Source organism: Eurytemora carolleeae, unplaced genomic scaffold, assembly GCF_000591075.1.
Source record: "Eurytemora carolleeae unplaced genomic scaffold, Eaff_2.0 scaffold290, whole genome shotgun sequence".
Lineage (NCBI taxonomy): Eukaryota > Metazoa > Arthropoda > Copepoda > Calanoida > Temoridae > Eurytemora > Eurytemora carolleeae.
In genome coordinates this window covers 78,375-99,580 of record NW_019396180.1, presented here as the reverse complement: position 1 = coordinate 99,580, position 21,206 = coordinate 78,375, and the positions used below count along the sequence as shown (strand labels likewise).

The 21,206-nt window shown below is 36.2% G+C and overlaps 2 protein-coding genes across 5 annotated transcripts in view; both read left to right on the top strand.

Annotated features, from left to right (window-relative positions):
* The window catches only part of LOC111697392 (glutamine-dependent NAD(+) synthetase), a 7,954-nt gene extending 2,506 nt beyond the window's left edge, over window positions 1-5,448 (top strand). The window contains exons 4-9 of the mRNA XM_023467398.1: window positions 1-178; window positions 426-545; window positions 1,907-1,993; window positions 2,915-3,356; window positions 3,731-3,841; window positions 4,458-5,448. Coding sequence (XP_023323166.1) covers window positions 1-178; window positions 426-545; window positions 1,907-1,993; window positions 2,915-3,356; window positions 3,731-3,841; window positions 4,458-5,375 — 1,856 coding nt within the window. The 3' untranslated portion in view covers window positions 5,376-5,448. The remainder of the gene's footprint in view (window positions 179-425; window positions 546-1,906; window positions 1,994-2,914; window positions 3,357-3,730; window positions 3,842-4,457) is intronic.
* Window positions 5,449-8,863: 3,415 nt separating this feature from the next.
* LOC111697388 (multidrug resistance-associated protein 1) lies at window positions 8,864-20,620 on the top strand. Of its 4 annotated transcripts, none has more exons than XM_023467391.1 (10): window positions 8,864-8,990; window positions 9,841-9,924; window positions 10,653-10,853; window positions 11,224-11,351; window positions 12,031-12,128; window positions 13,094-13,679; window positions 14,378-17,800; window positions 17,947-18,091; window positions 19,393-19,474; window positions 19,721-20,620. In XM_023467391.1, the coding sequence occupies exons 1-9, from the start codon at window positions 8,907-8,909 to the stop codon at window positions 19,408-19,410; spliced, it is 4,767 nt and encodes a 1,588-aa protein (XP_023323159.1). In that variant the 5' UTR covers window positions 8,864-8,906; the 3' UTR covers window positions 19,411-19,474; window positions 19,721-20,620. The 4 variants fall into 4 exon arrangements, with proteins under 4 accessions (XP_023323159.1, XP_023323157.1, XP_023323158.1 ...); XM_023467389.1 differs by having other exon boundaries at window positions 19,393-19,477; window positions 19,718-20,620; XM_023467390.1 differs by having other exon boundaries at window positions 19,393-19,498.
* Window positions 20,621-21,206: the final 586 nt, after the last annotated feature.

Below are 21,206 nucleotides of genomic sequence, written 5' to 3'. Positions count from 1 at the left end.
GGGGGGTCTTAAGTGTTTGTTCCATCAAATATTTTTTAGGGTTTGAGATTTGTGAGGAACTCTGGAACCCCCAGTCTCCGCATATAGATATGGGTCTAGACGGAGTAGAGATTATTGTCAATGGCTCCGGGAGCTATATGGAGCTAAGAAAAGCCCATGTTGCTGTTGAACTTGTAAGGTGATCTAGTTAAATTTTTAATTTGTTGATCTTCATTTGTTTTCAATTGTGAACTGCCATTTGTGCATATTTTAAATTGACTGGTGTTTTTATGTAAGAATTTCTCTAGATTTCATATTATAAAAATTATTTAAGAACGTAACAATTCTGGTAATTTTTGAAGTACAAATAAGGTAGACCACATTTTTTGTATTTTTTGTACAAAAGAAGACCAATACCATGTTTATCGTGACACCATGTACTTCAGGTCTGCTACTCTGAGATCTGGAGGCTGTTATATGTACAGCAACCTCCGAGGCTGCGACGGTCAAAGAGTATATTTCAACGGTTGTTCCTGCATTGCTGTCAACGGCAAAACTGTTGCTAGGTGAAAACAACTTTGCTTATTGAGTCAGTCAACTTTGGTATCATATTTTTCATATTTCATATTTTCTATTCAACTATAAAGCACAAGATAATGTAAATAAAAAAATCACAATTTACTATCTCAAGACAACTTTGCTTATCAAGACAAACTTGCTAATCAAGAAAAATTTGCTAATCAAGACAATTTTACTTATCAAGACAACTTTGCTAATCAAGACAAATTTGCTAATCAAGACAATATTATTTGTCAAGACAACTTTGCTAATCAAGACAATATTACTTGTCAAGATAACTTTGCTAATCAAGACAAATTTGCTTATCGAGACAACTTTTGGTTACCAAGACAACTTTTGTTTACCAAGACAACTTTTGTTTACCAAGACAACTTTTGTTTACCAAGACAACTTTCGTTTACCAAGACAACTTTGTTTATCAAGACAACTTTGTTTACCAAGACAACTTTTGTTTACCAAGACAAATTTTGTTTACCAAGACAACTTTGTTTATCAAGACAACTTTGTTTACCAAGACAACTTTGTTTACCAAGACAACTTTGTTTACCAAGACAACTTTGTTTACCAAGACAAGTTTGTTTATCAAGACAACTTTGGGCTAATCAAGACAACTTTGTTTACCAAGACAACTTTGGGCTAATCAAGACAACTTTGCTTTTTAACACAACTTAGCTTGTTAACTCAACTTCTGTTATTAAGACACCTTTGCTTAACAAGACAATTTTGCTTATTAATACAACTTTGCTGACAAAGACAACTTTGCTTACAAATACAACTTTGCTTACAAAAACAACTTTGCTTACAATTAGACATTTTTGCTAACAAATACAACTTTGCTTATTAATACAACTTTGCTTAAAAAAACAACTTTGCTTACAAAGACAACTTTGCTTAGTAAGACAATTTTGTTTAGTAAGACAAGTTTGCTCCTCGAAAGAACTTTGCTTACCAAGACTACTTTCCTATTCAAGACAACTTAGCTTGTTAAGATAACTTGATTACTTCTAGACAACTTTGCTCTTGAAGACAACTTTGCTCTTCAAGACAACTTTGCTCTTCATGACAACTTTGCTCTTCAAGACAACTTTGCTCTTCAAGACAACTTTGCTCTTCATGACAACTTTGTTTATCAGAACAACTTCCTTATGAATATAACACCAAGAGTTCTCCATTTTATACAATAGATTTCTAAGCAAATTTTGATTTAAGTTATCAACACTGCTCTTTCGGGTAAACTGAAGACGCAGTTTGTACAATTCATGTACTGTTGCAGGACGGTACAGTACAGTATAGAAGAGGTTGAGATAGCTACAGCTGTAATTGATTTTGAGTACATGTACTATTACAGGACGGCACAGTACGGTATAGAAGAGGTTGAGATTGCAACAGCAGTAATTGATTTAGAGGATATTCGAACATACAGAAACTTAAACAGGTAGAAAAAAATCATAATGTTGTAGGTGGGAAAGCAGATAAGTTAAAGGAACTGGTTTTTTCAAGAAACTAAATGAATGTCATTAAAATTGATTAATTCAAAGCTACATATTTGTATTACTCCTTTCCATAGTGATTTATAGGTAGAACAGCCCCTTTAAATATGTAATGTTGATCCTTCTGATGTAGAACAATCCCTTTAAATGATATTTTTCTGGCTGTAGAACAGTTCCTTTGAATTTTGTTGTTTTTGGTCGTTTTAAATGAAATTGTTGATAAAAACAGTCCCCTTAAAATTTAAATGTCTAGGTATAGAACAATCCCTTTGATTATTTATGTTCTAAGTGTAGAACAGTTCTTTTAAATGTTAATATTCTAGGTATAGAACTTTCTTTAAATATTGATTTCTCGGTGTAGAACAGTCCCTTTAAATGTCAGTATTCGAGATATAAAACAGCCCATTAAATGTTGATTTTTTATATGTGAGTAGTCCCTTTAATGTTAATAGAACAGTCCCTTAAAACGTTAATATTCTAGGTGTAGAACAGTCCCTTTAAATGTTAATATTCTAGGTGTAGAACAGTCCCTTTAAATGTTGATATTCTAGGTGTAGAACAGTCCCTTTAAATGTTGATGTTCTAGATGTAGAACAGTCCCTTTAAATGTTAATGTTTTAGGTGTAGAACAGTCCCTTAAGGCGTTAATATTCTAGGTGTAGAACAGCCCCTTTAAGTGTTAATATTCTAGGTGTAGAACAGTCCCTTTAAATGTTGATGTTCTGGATGTAGAATAGTCCTTTGAAACGTTAATATTATAGGTGTAGAACAGTCCATTTAAATGTTAATATTCTAGGTGTAGAACAGTCCCTTTAATTAGTGATTATCTAGGTGTAGAACAGTCCCTTTAATTAGTGATTATCTAGGTGTAGAACGCTCCGAGGAGCTGCAGCTCCGAGATATCCCAGAGTTCAGGTTGAGCTAGCTCTCTCCTCCGGAGCAGAGGATGAATGTATCTCCGTATCTCCGTCCTTTATCTGGGAGTATCATACACCTGAGGAGGAGATATCCCTAGGTCCGGCCTGCTGGCTCTGGGACTACCTGAGACGCTCCGGCCAAGGCGGGTTCTTCCTTCCTCTCTCCGGAGGAGTAGATTCATCTAGCACTGCTACCCTGGTCTACAGTATGTGCAGGCTCGTCATTCAAGCGGTAGAGCGCGGAGATGAGACCGCTCTGGCCAACGTGCGCCGGATTGCTGGAGAAAGCGATTATATTCCTACTGACCCGTCCGAGCTCTGTAATAGAGTGTTGGTGACCTGCTACATGGGAAGCGAGAATAGCAGTGAAGAAACAAAAACTCGTGCAAAGGAAACAACCTTTAAATCATTTCGATTTTCAAGCTTGCGTCTAAAAATAACAAAATTTGAATTTTTTATAAGATTTAAAACTTTCTTATTTAGAAGGAGTCCAAAATAATGAAACAAACGTTTTAGAACTTTAAAAATTCCTATGTTTCATTTTTTTTCATCTTCAAAATTTACAGATATTTTTGGTGTCTAATAAAATCTATTTTGTCCGAAAAATTTAATATCTGTCAATAGTGACGGACAATAGACATTGAAGAAGGTTAAATATTCTTTGGAAATCTTAGAAATTGACTTTATCATTCAAATCAATAACCTTTGAAGTCAAAGTTTGAATTAACAAATTATTTACTTTTTCTGAATGTAAGGTTTGTTTAGAAACTGGCAGCTCAGATTGGTTCCTATCATCTTAGTATCAGCATTGATATGGCGGTCAAAGCAGTTCTGGGAATATTTTCAACAGTTACAGGATTCTTTCCTAAATTTAAGGTAGACATCTGCAATGATTCTTCTTTTTTTAAGGGAACTTAAATCCGCCAAAAACCGGTTTTAACTGAGCGCCGGCTTAAATCTTGGAAACATTGAACGTTGAATACAATTTTAAGTGGAACCAACCATATTTGAGCCGCGGCTTAAATTTATGCTGCGGCTCAAATTCTTTAAATTCGGCCTCTGTACGCGTAATTTCAAGTGAAGGATTAACAACGGTATCTTTGATACCTTTAACTGATCAATAATGTGGAGATATTGTCGTGTTTCTAGGTTTAAAGTTAATTTTCATAATTCATATGTGTTTTCCTGCAGTAGAAATGCGCAAGTCACTTTTGTAGAGAAACCGCAATTGAAAATTATCAGTTTTTAAAATTATCAACATTGATAGTTGATCAGACAAAGCTTTTAAGGGTACCGTAGTAAACCAGACATTCCCCCATTTAAAGACGAAAGTCATGTGTACTTTATTAAGTTTACCTTGAAAACTTACTTCATGGTATCCTTCAATAATGGTAGCCCTCATATCAAACATGAACAACTTAATCCATTCTCGTTTTTCCAATTGTAATGACGACATTATCAAGTATCTGACTGATCATATTTACTTCTCCAGGTCCGAGGTGGGAGTGTGCGGGAGAACTTAGCTCTGCAGAATGTTCAGGCAAGGATAAGGATGGTTCTCTCCTATCTTTTTGCTCAGCTTATGCTCTGGGTTCGGGAGAGACCCGGTGGTCTACTGGTTCTAGGTTCTGCTAACGTTGATGAAGCTCTCAGGGGATATATGACTAAATATGACTGTTCATCTGCAGATCTAAATCCTATCGGAGGAATTTCAAAAACTGATCTTAAAATGTTTCTAAACTATGCAGCGGACAGGTTCAAACTAACCTCTCTCTCAAGTATCCTAACTGCTCCTCCTACAGCGGAACTAGAACCCTTACAGGACGGAAAGCTAGCCCAGACAGATGAGCAGGATATGGGAATGAGCTATTCCGAACTCTCCGTGTACGGAAGGTTGCGGAAACCCGGAGCATGTGGACCTTACTCCATGTTCATGAAACTAGTGCACGAGTGGGGGAATGAGAGGAATCTAACCCCGGAGGAAGTTTCTAAAAAAGTCAAGTTTTTCTTTACGATGTATTCTATAAACCGGCACAAAATGACAACATTAACACCAAGCTATCACGCCGAAGTTTATTCTCCGGACGATAATAGGTTCGATCATCGTCCTTTCCTCTACAATGTCCGCTGGACCTGGCAGTTCGGAGCAGTTGATGATGCTGTTCAGAGGTTGAACAAGGTTGGGTTTATACCTGGTAGAAGCTCCAGTAGCAAGTATACCAAGACTTATACTCCTAGCTCCAGTGCTCTACGCGGACCTAGAGCCGAGGACGGGTTCAGTGGAGGATCTAATCTAGGTATCCAAGTTAAACAGATAGCGGTAGAGGACGTTGAGCTGGATGGGTTCAATAAGAAGAGAAGAATTGATAAGGATGAGACAACCCAGATTGAATCTGTTGTATCACTTTGAAAACATTAAAAGATTAAAAAGATTATAGAACACGTAAACACAAAGTAATAATATATATATGATTTCAAAATAATTTTATTTCTAAATATTCTTAAATCATGTTATTATGGTTATCATGTTATTATTATTATTACATGCCATGTAAACAGTAATGGGTGATGACTAAAGAAATTATTTATTTACGTCATACAGTTTAAAAAGAATTAAACTTTAAAGAATATCCTTAATTTATAATTATAATGATAACCCATGTGTTATAAACCACCCTGTTTGTCAAGTTTGACTCTTAGATAAGGATGTTAGGCAGGTGGTAATAAAGCAAATAGTTGCTTCCGGGCTCTATTCTTATTTCAAAAGTTTTTATATTATTGTGTATGTATGACTAACTAGGCTTTTGAGTCCCTCGTCTATCAACAATTCAGCGTTCCTTAAAGTGTTTTTCAAGCGGCATTTTTCAAAGAAATTGTAAATCTCAAAATTTGCGATTTTTTATTTTAAAATAGTTACATTTTTATTAAGCCAAAGGAATTGAGTCTTCTCCACAAACTCTGATTTTCTGCTCCCTGTGTCAAAGACTTTATTCCTTTATGTCTAAATGTGAGTGTTATTATTCTGTTGAGTTTGTATACACACTATTTATGCAAAGGATCTGAGTTTTTGCCACAAACTCGAACCTTTCTAATTCCCTTATCTATGCAATCCAATGATGTCAGATTAGATAATCTAAGGATGAGAGGTAGTTGGAATATTAAAGATTTACACCAATAGGTTGTAAAGATATAGGAATTAGGAAATTTGTGGTTGTGGGAAAAACTCGGTTTCTTATCAAGGGAAGTTAAGTTAATTGGAGCAGCGTCTCAAATCCGCCAAAAACCGGTTTCTATTAAGCGTCCTCTAAAATCTTTAAACATTGTGATATGTCCATCAATTTTGCTAGACAAAGGTTTAAGGATGCCCTTGTGAATCGGACTTGAGAACTGGGGGGGTCACTTGAAATAACGTAGATGGCCCTATAAAGTAAACCTTTTCCCTTTGAGGGATTTTTAATTGTTTTGGACATAGGAAATAATATCCACATTCTACACATAGGAAATAATATCCACATTCTACATTCTACATTCTACATTCTACATTCTACATTCTACATTCTTACATTCTTACATTCCTATATTCCTACCCTGCATTCCTACATTCATACATTCCTACATTCATACATTCCTACATTCATACATTCCTACATTCTACATTCTACATTCTACATTCTACATTCTACATTCTACATAGATGATGAGTTACAGGATTTAAAGGTAACTTAATTTTTTATCATCTAAGTTTTTCAAGTCATGTTGAAAATATTGACGATTTTAGGTTTTGCATTATTCATTTCATGCATCAGAGTCATTTCGTTGAAGAAGAGGGGGGGGGGGTAGGATGACAAGAAAATTTTGGGCAAACTTTATGGAGATGTCATTTCCGGAATATCTAGATTTACCTACAGATCAAAGAGTTATACTAGTTCAAAATGGGGTTCTGTAAAACCTAGGATATTTTTCGATATGTTGTGGAAACCAAGGTGTCAGAATTAAGTTTCGATTAGATTTTACCTTTACCCATGATTCTATGCATCGACTTCTTTGCGCTCCGAAGATTATTTACAAAGGGCTAAAACGCCACACACATAAAAAGTTAGTTTGTAAAAATTTAGCTTTGTCTGTAAATATTGACTGTTTGCAAAGTAAACTCAACTTGTATTTGTACCGCCTTCTTCATTCTACCCATGATATTTATAGTGAAGCATAAACCCTAAAAAAGCTGGAGGGGGAGGGGGCATTTGGCGCCCCTTATCTCTTGGTTTTTTTTTGGCTTAAAGCTCTCATTTTGACAAGGCCTTCCGGTGTTTAAAAAAACTTAAAACAGTCTATAACTTTATTTAAATATATATTTGGTTGTCTGTCATAACGACTGAACCGATTAAGGCCCCCCATTTTTTATGGCAACTCATAATAACTTTTGTTATTATTGAAAATGCATCAATTTAGACCGAAAATTCTGCAAAACCATTAGTTTTAATGGGGGGGGGGGGTTAAATCTAGCTTCTTGCAGGATTGTTTCATTATCAAGGATCATGGATGCAGACACGTGAAAAAAAAATCGAAGGACGAAAATTTCGAGGTGGCTGGTCTTCCTTCCCTCCCTACCCGCGATGAATAGCTGGCAGAATAAACTATAAAAAAAAGCTTCTGTGTTTAACGTGGATATCAAGATCAATTGCGATCGGGATCTATGAGTATCTATACACTAAGTTCCCATGGCTTCAAGTTAGATAATTATTCAATAAATTGTAATCTTTATAGATTGCATGATGCTCCGTCAAAATTTTAAGAGCAACAAAACAGGCCACATTTTGGAAATTTGATCCTTTAGACTAAAAGAGTAATCAGTATGATAAACTAGCGACAAAGTGGCGCATGAAGGTGTCACTTATTTCTCATGTTCATCGAAACACCCTTTATGTCTATGATATAAAATTGACCAAACCCCCCCCCCCCCCCCCCCCCACAAACTTTGGTTATCGAGTGCCTTTGGGCCGTTGGCCATTACAGAAGAAGCCGGCAGGCTTTATGCACGCACAGCGGTTAAACATTATTAACATTTTTATAAACGAAAATTATTTAATCTTCCTATTCGTATTGCTAATCTGGTTTTTATGAAAAACCTCTCAGTTAAAAACAAAAATTGTGATTTTTCTTCTCGATTGCTTTTTGTCCCGCTATTCTATTAGAGGGCCCACTGTGCTGGCAGGTAGAATGAGTAAGAGTGTACACTCTGTTCGTACTCTGATACACCCTGTCCCCTACTCTCTTCTTATACAATTATCTCATAAACACTCAGATTACGCCATGTTCTACGAATTATTTATGCAAGTAAGAACATTTGGTTTAAACATAACAGCTTGCTATTTAGTTTAGAAACGGAATTTGCAGTATTTAGATTTTAAGCTTTCTCAAGCTCATCTTACGTGCAAATCATCGGGTCTGTCCTAGTATACGATTTTTGGACCCCCCCGCCCCCCTCCTATCAATTTTGTACATGGCCATTTATTTTTCAGCAAATTTATTATTATGGGGGGGGGGTCCAAAAATCGTATACTAGGAAATTACCAAATCATCTTCCATTTTCGTGTCAAGATCCAGGCAAATACATTGGACTTATCTGGTCTGTTTTACAACAGTTGGGATTAAACTTTCTGAAGGGAAGTACTTGTTTAACTTTTAACCAAAACCTCTGCTTTTTTTCCCTTTTTAATTTTAAAACTTAATTGTAATAATTTTAATTGAACACTTTCATATGAAAAGTGAAAACTATAATCGTCTGAAGAAGCGTGTTTAATTACGGTCTTAAGGTTGCATTTAAATCTTTATTTGGGGGTCCAAAAATCGTTCTCTAGGAATATACCATAAGTTCTAGTATTATTGTTAAAAAGTTATTAAAATTCTAAGTTTATTTCCAGAAGTATAAAATGTCTTGAAAATGTCGAATACAACCAAAGAAATAACCGAGGGAGGTTGGTGCTCCGATCCTCTCCTAGATCTTCAGCTCTCTTGGGACACACAGGTACCAGGGACTAGGGTGTCCCAGTATAAATGAGACTATCTGAGGGTGAAGTTTAAACTTTTGTACCATATTAAGATTTTTTAAATATATGAAATGATTTGTTAAAGATAGAATTAAGTGCACTAAAACAGGAAACCATGAAAGTAAGAAACAGGTAAAATGAATCTAAGCAAAGTCGTAGCTAAAGTCTGTCTTTTTGGATCCCCCTGTAGATGCTTTATCGAACGTATTTCTTTCAAATTACATTAAAACACAAATGACATAATAAATCTATTAAATAGTTTTTTCATTAACTGTCTGAATTCATGTTAATTTTTGACTAAAGTTCACATCACAGCTCAGTTGAAAAGTTTATAGAAAACCAAATTCCTGTTGCTAAAACTGCTTGATATGTTAGTACCGCTGAAAATACAGTTACTCTCCTAGCTTAGGATTCATCTTTGTTTAGCAACTGTCCTGATATTGCACTTAAAAACTGATTACTTGCTTCAAACTAAAATTTTCTTATTCACATGTCAATGCAGCCTAATGTCATAGACCTTAGATGTATCAAACCATGCATTCTGGTATATTATAAAGTGAACGAATTATTGAAGGTTTTCGTCATCTAAAGGGAAAATTTGTCCTTTTTGATACTTTATATTTATTTTTACCTAATTATTATATGTTTTTTCTAATTCAGAGAATAAAAGTTAAAACTAACGATTTTTAAAGAGGGGGGGGGGTTGAGAAAATATACACTCCCGTATCACAATTTATTATAATCTTTGTATTATTTCTTATATATCCAAACATTACCAATTGATAGTATTTTAATTTAGCTATGATTAAATATTCATGAATATTTTAGGATCCCGATATATCAGTATGTCTTCAGAAAACAGTCTTACTCTGGGCACCCTGTGGATTTCTATGGCTGCTTGCCCCAATTCAGGTTTTTATGATCTTGAATTAACTAGATCAAATCTGATAAATATACTATAATGAATATGAATAGTACAAGAATGAATGCTGTGATGCGTGCATGATTTAATAATTTATGTTTATGCTTATTTAACTTCAAATATAACATTTTTCAAGTCTAGCTTCGGATTTATCTTTTACAGGCAAATAAATACTTGCAAAATTCTGACATTATAAACATTTTTTGCATATCTGGATCCATTTAAAAAAAATACTTGAATGAAAATACATTTATAATTACATTAAAACTGAAAAAGCAGTAAAATAAAAGAAAAGCTTAATTTTTGTATTTACATTTATGTTTTGAAATGTTAGAATAACAGATTCCAAACTTCCAGAAAGGATTAAAAATTTATTTAAATGAACATCCCTGGTCAGCTTTTAGCTCTTAAATCCAGTATCGCTCTTTTGCCCATATTCAATGCAACTTTTCCTCATTTAATAAACTAGGTTTTGCAGTGTAACCCTAGGATTCTATATTTTTTAATTTTCTTTACTAGCGTTTTATCGGGTAGGATTTTATGGGTGTAGTGTTTTATGAGGTAGCGTTTTATCTATGTAGCGTTTTTCAAGTTACACCCCTCTAATATGGGTGTTGACTAATCAGAAAATGTTATCTCAAAATTGAAAATGTAAAAATTGACCTATAATGCGAGGTCAAGTAGTTCGTTTTTTCTAACGCTTTGTATTTCAATCTAGGGGTGGAGAATATACAAGACGGAAGGAAAGAGTATATCCTACTCTCTACTGAATATACTCCGGTTGGTTCTAGCCGGAGGAGTAGGTTTACTAGCTTTTGGAGATCTAGGATACTGGTCTACCAGGGACCATGATACAGTTGATATATTTGACCCGGTTCTACGGGCTCTAACCATGCTACTCGTTATTGTCATAATACAGGTAAATCTTAGAACAACGGATTCTTTATATATTTTAAAAGAAACTTCTGAAACAATAATTTCTTGGTCTTTTGTTAGTTAATTTAAGGAAAATTTACAGCTGCTAAGATAAACGAATACTCTAGATGGAAAATCATAAGTACGTTTTGTTAAAATACTGATGTTTACTCCTGAGTAAAGTAGAAACTAATTTCTAGAAACAATTCTAAAATCACAAATATTAATGATTCTTGACTGGATTGTTTTGTTAACATTATTTACTTCCTCGACATTTTTGAATACCCTTTTTTGAAAATTGATCTGTCCCGGAGAATAGATCTGATATATCCTAAATGCAAAATGTATTTTTAATTTTGCGATTTGTTTGTCAGGGTGAGAGGTTGAAAGGATTCCGGAGTTCAGGTCTACTCTGGGTGTTCTGGAGTTTCTTCCTACTATCCAGTATACCTCGTCTATACAGTCAGATTAGGAGAGAGTATCTTCATCCCTCTCTTCATAGGAACTAGGATCATTTCATACATTAATTATTCTGTACAGAGGGACTCATAAAACTTGGGGAAAAGAGACAATATTTAAGAACTCTTTTGTGTATTAGATGTTGTTATAAAGGAAATAGTTCTATCATTAGCTTAAAATCCCCTTATTAAGCGTATAAAACATTAGCCTGGTTGGATCTAGATTCTAGGCCGTATGCTAATTATTGATTCAATGCGCCCTGAGAAGGCGGTCTGAGGGTTCCATGTCGGGTTTTCTTTTATATCCATCTTTCCTTTATTACTTGTATCTTAAACAGAAAAATGCAAAATTGCCTTGTTTCTTGTTTTTTGAACTGTTTAACATCATAGCTTGAGCCTTAACAGTCGTCTTTATCTATATAATAAAACAAGACATTTGTATATATGTCACCGAAAGCCGGCCAAACGGCCGGATCAAATGGGCTAAAGTTTTTTGTGAGTGGCCTGGGAGTTACTTTTTTGTGTTTCAAAAAAATATATGTTGTTTTTCCACTGGCAACGCCGGGCCCTTTAACTAGTATTCCATTATTTTAGAGTCCCATTTTATCATTAAATTCGGTTAATATTTTTTAGTCAGGTCCTTCTAGTTAATATTATCTCAGGCATTTATTCTCTTCTGTTGTTACAATATTGAATATTATTTAATGACATGATCTTGATTAGAACCGAGCTGATTTCCAACACTCTTACCTGGTTGATAGTTCTAGTTCAGTGGATTCTAGGATTCGTCCTAGATTCTGAACCCTTGTATCAGGGTACAGGTAGATATAGAAATTTCTTGTTCAACCCTTAAATTAGAAAATTATGATAAATAAGAAAATTCTGGTTTGAAAATTAGTGATTTTTCAGTTAAAACCCTATTATCATTAATTCTATGTAGATTTTTTTTGGTATTTGTTATTTTGCACATTTTAGTAAGACCAGTCTTATACGCCATTTTTATTAGATTTTCAATGTGAGATCAAACTTTATTCTTCCGATAGAAAATCTAGTTTATTTTGTTGGGACAAAAAGACCCAAAAAAAGATTATTTTAAAAGAAAACAGAAAGGCCAAATAAGGAAAAAAATAAGCTAAGATAAAATTTTTAAAAAGCATGTCGAAAAATAAAAAAAAAAGTAAAAATGTCAAGGAAGAGAAAAAATAAAAACCCTACCAAAAAAAAAAAAAAAATGTCCCTTATTTTTGGTCTTGATTCACTGGATATTCGTAATTATTGAATATAATATATTCTGCACATTAATGTGATATATGCAACCATATGAATATCATGACAACAATCGGAAATTTTCTAATATACTCCGCCAGGAGTCCTGAAAATAATCCTAACATAAACATAAACAATTAAAAATAGATTTAAATCCACTAGTTTAAAATCCCCCCAGCCCTTCCTCCAAAGAAAACTCTGATTACTGAACTATTCAGTATTAAGATGATGAAAAGAGAAAGTACTTGAATAAAAGTGGAATCAGATTGCTCAAGTAGTTTGACTATTTAATCGATCTGCTTGAACTAGAAAACGGGGTTACTAACTGGAATATATGTTGTCCGTGCTGCACAGAAAATATTTTTGTTTTTCTCGTTCTCCTGATCTTTGTTTGCAATAAAATGGTTGTATTTGAGAAGTTTAAAGGAATGTTTAAACTAGGGTTTAGGAGGGGAATATTTCTCACTCAAACTTCAAACGGAGGATTTCCATCTCTGACCATAAATATTATTGTATTTAGATGAAGCTGAGGTGGGAGATCGGCCTAGTCCGGAGCTGACAGCAACCTTCCCCTCCCGTCTTCTCTTTAACTGGTTCAACAGCCTCGCCTGGACCGGATACAAGAGATCTATCACGGAATATGATCTCGGAGATCTACACCCCAGGGATCGGAGCGACACAGTAGCTCCGTTGTTCAACAGTTTCTGGGAACCTAAACTCAAGTTGGCAAGGTTGGAGAAAAGAGATAAACCGGAAGCGTCCTATGGAGCCGGTGCAGATTCAGTCAAGATTGAACCTGGATCTACAGACAAAGCTCGAGCTTCTTTATCCGTGTTTGGCCCTCTTATAAAATGCTTTGGATTGAAGTTTATCACCGGATCCTTCCTAAAACTGATCCATGATATTCTTGTGTTCGCGTCCCCAATCCTACTCCGACGGATCATCATCTTCAGTGAGACGGATGAGCCAACATGGAGAGGCGTTGTGTATGCAACTTCTCTTCTCCTGTTCGCCCTGGTTCAATCCATCCTGCTCTCTCAGTACTTCTACCAGATGTATCTTATCGGGATGTGGTCCAAATCTTCTCTTATATCTGCTATATACAGGTTCAGTTTTAGTTTTTTTTTATAAATCTTCATTATTAGAATTTGCCATTTTTATTTTTATTTTTTATAAATCTTTATTATTAGAATTTGCCATTTTTATTTTTGTTTTTTTTTATGTAAGTTTAACCCGAACTTAATATTTTTACTTTTTATAAGGATTGCAGAGATTTTTTTCCAAGAAAAACGCTTCCTGAATTTCTCAGTTTTATGTGTTGAACTCGCAAGAAATTATATTTAATTAAAATTTCCATTTTGTTAGGTTCAACTAGTCCCTTCACTATTAAACTATTAAAACTTCCCCTCCAATTCTAACTCAACAACTATTGAGGAAAGAAAAGTTAAATCCTTTCATTTCTCCGCGGAGTCAGATAATTCTCTAGACTGTTGAATCCTGCAGAATGTAGTTTAAACATTTCTAAAAAAGCTGACTTGTGTTTCTCAACTTTTATCAAACATCAATATTTGGCAGTGCTTAAACTCGTTTCAGGAAAACTCCTCGTTTTCTCGTGATATGCTAGCTGTTAGTAAACAATCTTTACATTGGCTTCTTTAAATTGAGATATATAATAAAGGATGGGTAAAAAATACTTTTTCTTTTATTCCACGCACGGCGCTTCAGTTAGGTATTTCTAAAATCTTGCAGAGTTCTTAAAGAATTGCACATAAATATTTGACAGGACTTAGATATTTTGTTTCAGGAAAAGTCTCCGTGTGTCCTCCTCGGCTAAGAAGGACACAACCTCGGGAGAGATTGTGAACCTCATGTCTGTGGATTGTCAGCGTATCGCTGATATGACCCCGTATGTGAACATGTTGTGGTCTGCCCCGCTTCAGATTGGAGTATCCATGTACATGCTGTACCAGGTTCTTGGACCCAGTGTCTTCGCGGGTCTTGCGGTCATGATTGTTCTTATTCCGGTCAACGGGGTCATTGCCGCTGTCACTAGAAAGCTGCACTTGAAGTTGATGAAGCAGAAGGATGTAAGGGTGAAGAAGATGAATGAATTGCTCCAGGGGATGAAGATTCTCAAGCTCTACGCTTGGGAGAAGAGCTTTGTGAACGAGGTTGATATTATCAGGAACAAGGAGCTGTCAATCATGTTGAAGATGGCTTATCTCAATTCTGGAACTTCTTTCATCTGGTCCTGCGCCCCTTTCGTAGTTTCCCTCGTCACCTTCGCCACCTACGTTCTCTCCTCCGAGGATAATGTTCTGGACTCACAGAAAGCTTTTACCTCCCTTGCCTTGTTCAACATCCTTCGCTTCCCTCTCTCCATGCTCCCCTTCATGATCACCTCCGCGGTCCAGGCCAGCGTCAGCATCAAGAGGATCAACAAGTTTATGAGGAGTGCAGAGTTAGATACGGGAACTATTAAGAAGGTTGAAAGCAAGGATAAGGAAATCGCTGTTAAAGTTACAAATGCATCATTTAACTGGGAAGAGAGTCCAGTAAAGGAAGACGATAAAACCAAAGCGAATGGTTCAGATAAAAAGAACGGAGAGGTCAAGGTGAACGGAGAAACTAAAAGTAAAGATGATGAAAGTACAAAGATGTTGAATGGTTCAGGAGATATGGAGAAGGAGAAGGAAAAAGAAGTCTTCAAATTATCTAATCTTAATATCAGCATTAAAACGGGAAGTCTATGCGCTATTGTCGGGAGTGTTGGAAGCGGGAAATCCAGTTTTCTGTCTGCTCTGCTAGGAGAGATGGATAAGACTGACGGAGAGGTTGAGCTAGCGGGTAAAATAGCTTATGTCTCCCAGCAGGCCTGGATACAGAACGCAACTCTGAGAAAAAATATCACATTCGGGAAAAAGTTGGAAGAAAATTTGTATAACAAGGTTATCTCAGACTGCGCACTTAAATCGGATCTTGAAATTTTGCCCGGCGGAGATTCAACAGAGATTGGAGAAAAGGGGATAAATCTTTCAGGAGGACAGAAACAACGTGTTGCCATAGCTCGAGCTGTTTACTACGACGCAGATCTTTATCTTCTTGATGATCCTCTCTCTGCTGTAGACTCACATGTTGGTAAGCACATATTCGACAATGTGATTGGACCCACTGGATCTCTGGCCGGTAAAACAAGACTCCTGGTCACACACGGAGTCACGTTCCTGCCCCAGGTTGACCAGATCATCGTGTTCAAGAACGGATCTGTGAGTGAGAGCGGAACATATAGAGAACTCCTGGCTCAGAAAGGAGCTTTTGCAGAGTTCTTGGTTCAGTATCTCTCCGACCAGGAGGAAGACCCGGAGATGGAAAAGATCAAGACGGAACTAGAGCAGCAGCTTGGACGCGAGGAGTATGTCCGACAATTATCCAGGGTAAGGACGGAGTCGGAGAACAGAGATCTTTCCAAGAGACGTGGATCAGACCAAAGTACTACTAGTGCAGGAACTGCCTCCGTGCACTCTTTGAGTCCTAAGAAATCCGTGAGTCCTGTGAAGAGTCCAGAGAAGCCTGCCGAGGACAAGACCAAACATCAGCAGTATAAAGACGAAAAGGCTGAGACCGGACAAGTTTCCTGGAGGATTTATCTGATATATTTCCAGAACATGGGATACCTACTCTTCTCCGCCTGTGTCATGCTCTATGCTCTCTACCAAACCTTCACGGCGTGTGGATCCATTTGGCTTTCACACTGGGCTGACAGCACCCTTCCGTTCGTATCAAACTCAACCTTGGACGATCTTAGATCAAAGAATGGAACTCTTGTGGATATTTATCTGGGGGTCTATGGAGGGCTTGGATTTTCTCAGGCCTTCGGAGCTATTTTCGCCAGCTTACTGCTCTATCTGTCAACCTTAAACGGAGCTAAAGCGCTCCATGAAAAAATGTTGATAAGGATTATGCATTCTCCTATGTCATTCTTTGATACAACTCCACAAGGTCGAATCATTAACAGATTCAGTAAGGACGTTGATGTCCTGGATACAACGATGCCTATGATTCTCCGAGGATGGATTACCTGCCTTCTCCAGGTGGTTGCAACCTTCCTGGTGATCATGTACACAACCCCTCCTGCTATACTCTTTATCTCTATAGTCCTGGTAGGATACTACTTCGTTCAGAGGGTTTACGTTGCATCCTCTCGTCAGTTAAAACGCCTTGAATCCGTCTCTAAATCTCCAATCTATTCTCATTTTGGCGAAACAATCAGTGGAGCCACCGTTATCCGAGCCTACGGACTTCAGGATCTCTTCATTTCCGAGTCCCAGCTCCGAGTAGATCAGAACCACAAGGCATCCTTCCTGGGTATAATCGGTAACCGTTGGTTAGCAATCCGTCTTGAAACTGTTGGAAACGCGATTATATTCGCTGCTGCCCTGTTTGCAGTGCTGGCTCGTGAGAGCCTATCCGCAGGTCTGGTTGGTCTGTCTGTCAGTTTTGCCCTGCAGGTGACTCAGACCCTGAACTGGTTGGTCAGGATGGCGAGCGACGTTGAGACGAATATTGTTGCAGTGGAGAGACTGGAGGAGTATAGTCAGCTGGCCGTAGAGGACGACTGGGACAGGGAGGAGACTGCTCCTAATGCGAACTGGCCGGAGAAAGGTCAGATAACCCTGGAGAAGTATAGTACTCGGTACAGAGAAGGACTCGATCTTGTTATCAAAGATATCTCTGTAGACTTCAAGGGTGGAGAGAGGGTTGGGATCGTTGGGCGTACCGGAGCAGGAAAATCATCCTTGACCTTGGCCTTATTCCGTATCATTGAACCCAGCTCCGGGTCCATCAAGATTGACGGAGTTGATGTCTCTAAACTGGGTCTGCACAACCTTAGATCTAGGATCACCATCATCCCTCAGGATCCTGTACTATTCTCTGGTACCTTGAGACACAATCTGGATCCTTTCAAGCAGTACGATGACAGCGCTCTATGGGAGGCTCTCAAGCACTCCCACCTCTTCGACTTCGTGACAGGATTAGCGGCCGGGCTAGACCACGAGGTCAACGAGGGTGGAGAGAATCTTTCCGTTGGTCAGAGACAGTTGATCTGTCTAGCCAGAGCTCTTCTCCGTAAGACAAAGATTCTGGTCCTGGACGAAGCTACTGCTGCAGTTGACCTGGAGACTGATGATATTATCCAGAATACAATAAGAACAGAATTCGATGGATGGTAAGTTCATAAATAATTAAAATGCTCCTCCGGTTTCCATGCACCCTCAAAATTTTGTAGATTGTATTTTTTCCACCCGATGATTTTAAAATATTGTTTAGATGTTTTGATTGTCATATTTTATTATCTTAAAGTGTTCTATTTAGCACAATCATCACGATCGCTCATCGTCTGAACACAATCCTGGATTACGACCGTGTCCTGGTTCTCTCGGAGGGATCAGTGGCTGAATTGGATTCTCCGAAAACTCTGATGAACAAAGAAGGATCAATTTTCCGGGACATGTGTAAGGTACAACAGATATTTATGTTATAAAATTAGGTTTTTCAATTGGATGTTCATATACCTCCCCCCCCCCCCTAAAAAGTTCGATTCACGGGTATTTTCTAAATATTGAAATTGTTCAAAAATCGACCTTTAAATTGAATTAGATATTTAAATTTTAAAATATTTCAGTTCTAGAAAATTCATTTTGAAATTAACTTTTAAGCTTTTTTATATAATCATTACTCATTTTATTAATTTGAGCTTTTTTATCAAATACGTTGTTAAGATCATTTCTTGAAAATACTCCCCCAGTCCTGTTGCAAAATCAATTTTTTCTCTCCCTGTTGTTAAGTTTGTTATGGGTAATATTAGCCAAATTTTTTTAATAACTGACATTATTTGGGGAAAATTAGAAGAGTATCCAAAAGCGTAGATAATCGAGTAAAAGAAAGTATTAATTTATCAAGTACCAAAAATGAAAAACTAATCATTGCAAGCTGTAAGTTCACACCTCATTCTTGATTTGGTTGGTTCACTTCAAGTCTGGGATGTATAGAGTAGGACGGACCTAAAAGCATGATTTGGTTGGTTCACTGTAAGTCTGGGATGTATAGAGTAGGACGACCCTAAAAGCTTGATCTGATCTGTTAATATATATTCCCCTGTCTTATTTTTAAAATTTGAAAAGTTGTTTTACTTTCTTAATCTTGTTTTCATTAGTATTTACGAGGACAGGAGGATTAACAAGGTTTCAGCAAACATGAATTTAAGGGAAATAAGCTGGAAACTTATGAATTCCATTCAAACTGTTGTGGAAGGTTTTAAAAGTTTTGAACCCCTTTCCCGCCCTCCAGCTAGTGAATCAGGGATCATTTATTTTTATTCTTTTTTATATAAAGATATTCCTTTCTTAGGATTATTATTATTTTTGGTAGATTTTCTGTATATCCCTGGAATTGATCCTAAATTTATAAGTCTACGCTGTGCGCCGAAGAAAATGAGTTCAGCGCTGTCTGTCACAATTAAAAGTTTTAGCCTCTCTAGGTTTTGTTTAAGGGCTAACTGTGTATACACAGGATTAAGGTTAACATGGAAAATTTGAAGAAAAGAAAGTAGTGGATTAGGAGAAATACATGTAACCACGGGACTGGATTTAATGAATTTAGAGACGTATTTGACTACACGAAGACTAAGTTAAACTGCTTCTCCTCAAAATAAATTGGCGCAAAAGAAAAGTGGTTCAACTACGTCCACGTGGTTCACCTAGAAGATGTGTATTTTTGGTTTAGTTCTGATCTTTTTTACAATTTCTTATTTTAATTTAGGATGCTGGACTTGCATAGAGGCTGGGATCTGTGTACACTGCTTCTTCTGTACATACACATGTACATTCTTTACTATTTCAAAGTGCAGAGCCCGAAATTTAAAAGAGTATCGTTGAACGAAACTCCCGAGTTTCCTTTTTGGGGTCTTGGCAATTGTGTAGATTTTGATTTAAGAAATTTTAAAAAAAGAAGAATATGAAGAAACTTAATAAAATAATATTTCACAACAAAAATATTGATATCCACAAAACTGCCTAACCCCATTCTTGAAACCCGGGTTTCAAAACTAGTTTTCATAACGATACCCTGTCTTACGTTTTGGGCTCAGGGTACACCGAATTTCTGGGCATACATTAGTTAATTTTTATTACACGATCTGAATCTTAAATTCTTCAGTATTAATGTAAAGGTTGTTAGAAAACATTGTACAGGTTTTTGCAGTACATTGTACAGGTGTACCAAATCAACCAAGTACTTAAAATATCCCAGTTGTACATTATATATGAGAAGGGACCATTATTTTGCTCTTTTTTTTCAATCTTAAATAATTCCGTTCAACCCTTTTCATGAACAATCCCAGATGTGAACTCAATGAGTTGAAAAAAATGTAAACATTTTTGAAAAAATTTCATATTTTTTAAATTTTCACAAATGTTTTCACATCTTTATGTAAATTTTACTCTGTTTTGTCTCAATGTCTGAAATATGTAATCCCTGATCTATTCAATCCTTGTACATTTCTTAATTATGTACAGTGTACATCCATGGCAATTATGCACTTAACTAAAATGGGTACTTACCATACTCAACCTATTTGTGTATTGTTTCTCTCTCCCGTACATAGTTTTTAAGTGTACTGCTGTTGGAGGGGGAGTCTATTTAAATTGTAAAATGTAAATAAGAAAAACGACCAAAGCGGGGATCTGATAAAAATACGTACAAAAAGTCCGAAATGCAAAACAAAACCAAGAAATATTCTTCAAACGGTTTCCAAAATCTATTTTTTTAAGTTCTCAAGGGGAAATACCGTATTTTTTAATATGGAGTTTTTTACAGATTTTAATCCTACTTTTTTTTATAATTAGAGAAGGGCAATTCTAATAGAAGCTGTAAATAAACCAAATCAGATTTGCCTCTTACTGTTATTTCACCATTGTGTCCAATATGTATTCATTTATACCTAGTTGTTAGTTTATTAGAAAATATACTGTACTTTCAACAATATTTATATAACTAGTTTTTATTATTTCATTTTTATTTGATTTACGTCTTCATTGTGTACCTTCCCCAAACTGCAGTTAGTGAGAGACAATAACTTTTGCTCTGGAACTTTTAGAAGGCACTACAAACATCTCTTGAAGGTTTCAAATAACCTTGTTGTATACAAATTAGGGTTAATCCTCTCCAGGTACAAATCTAATGTTTAATCTACTCCAGGGTTAAATCTAGACAGCTAGGTTTAATATACTCCAGGTATAAAGTCTAAACAGCTAGGTTTAACCTACTCCAGGTATAAGTCTAGACAGCTAAGTGTAATCTACTCCAGGTGTAAGTCTAGACAGCTAGGTTTAATCTACTCCAGGTATAAGTCTAGACAGCTATGTGTAATCTACTCCAGGTATAAGTCTAGACAGCTAGGTCTAATCTACTCCAGGTATAAGTCTAGACAGCTAGGTTTAATCTACTCCAGGTATAAGTCTAGACAGCTAGGTTTAATCTACTCCAGGTATAAGTCTAGACAGCTAGGTTTTACATTGATCTGCTCTAGATCCTGTATTTTCTCTATATAATCTCAACACGTAAGGTTTAAATTG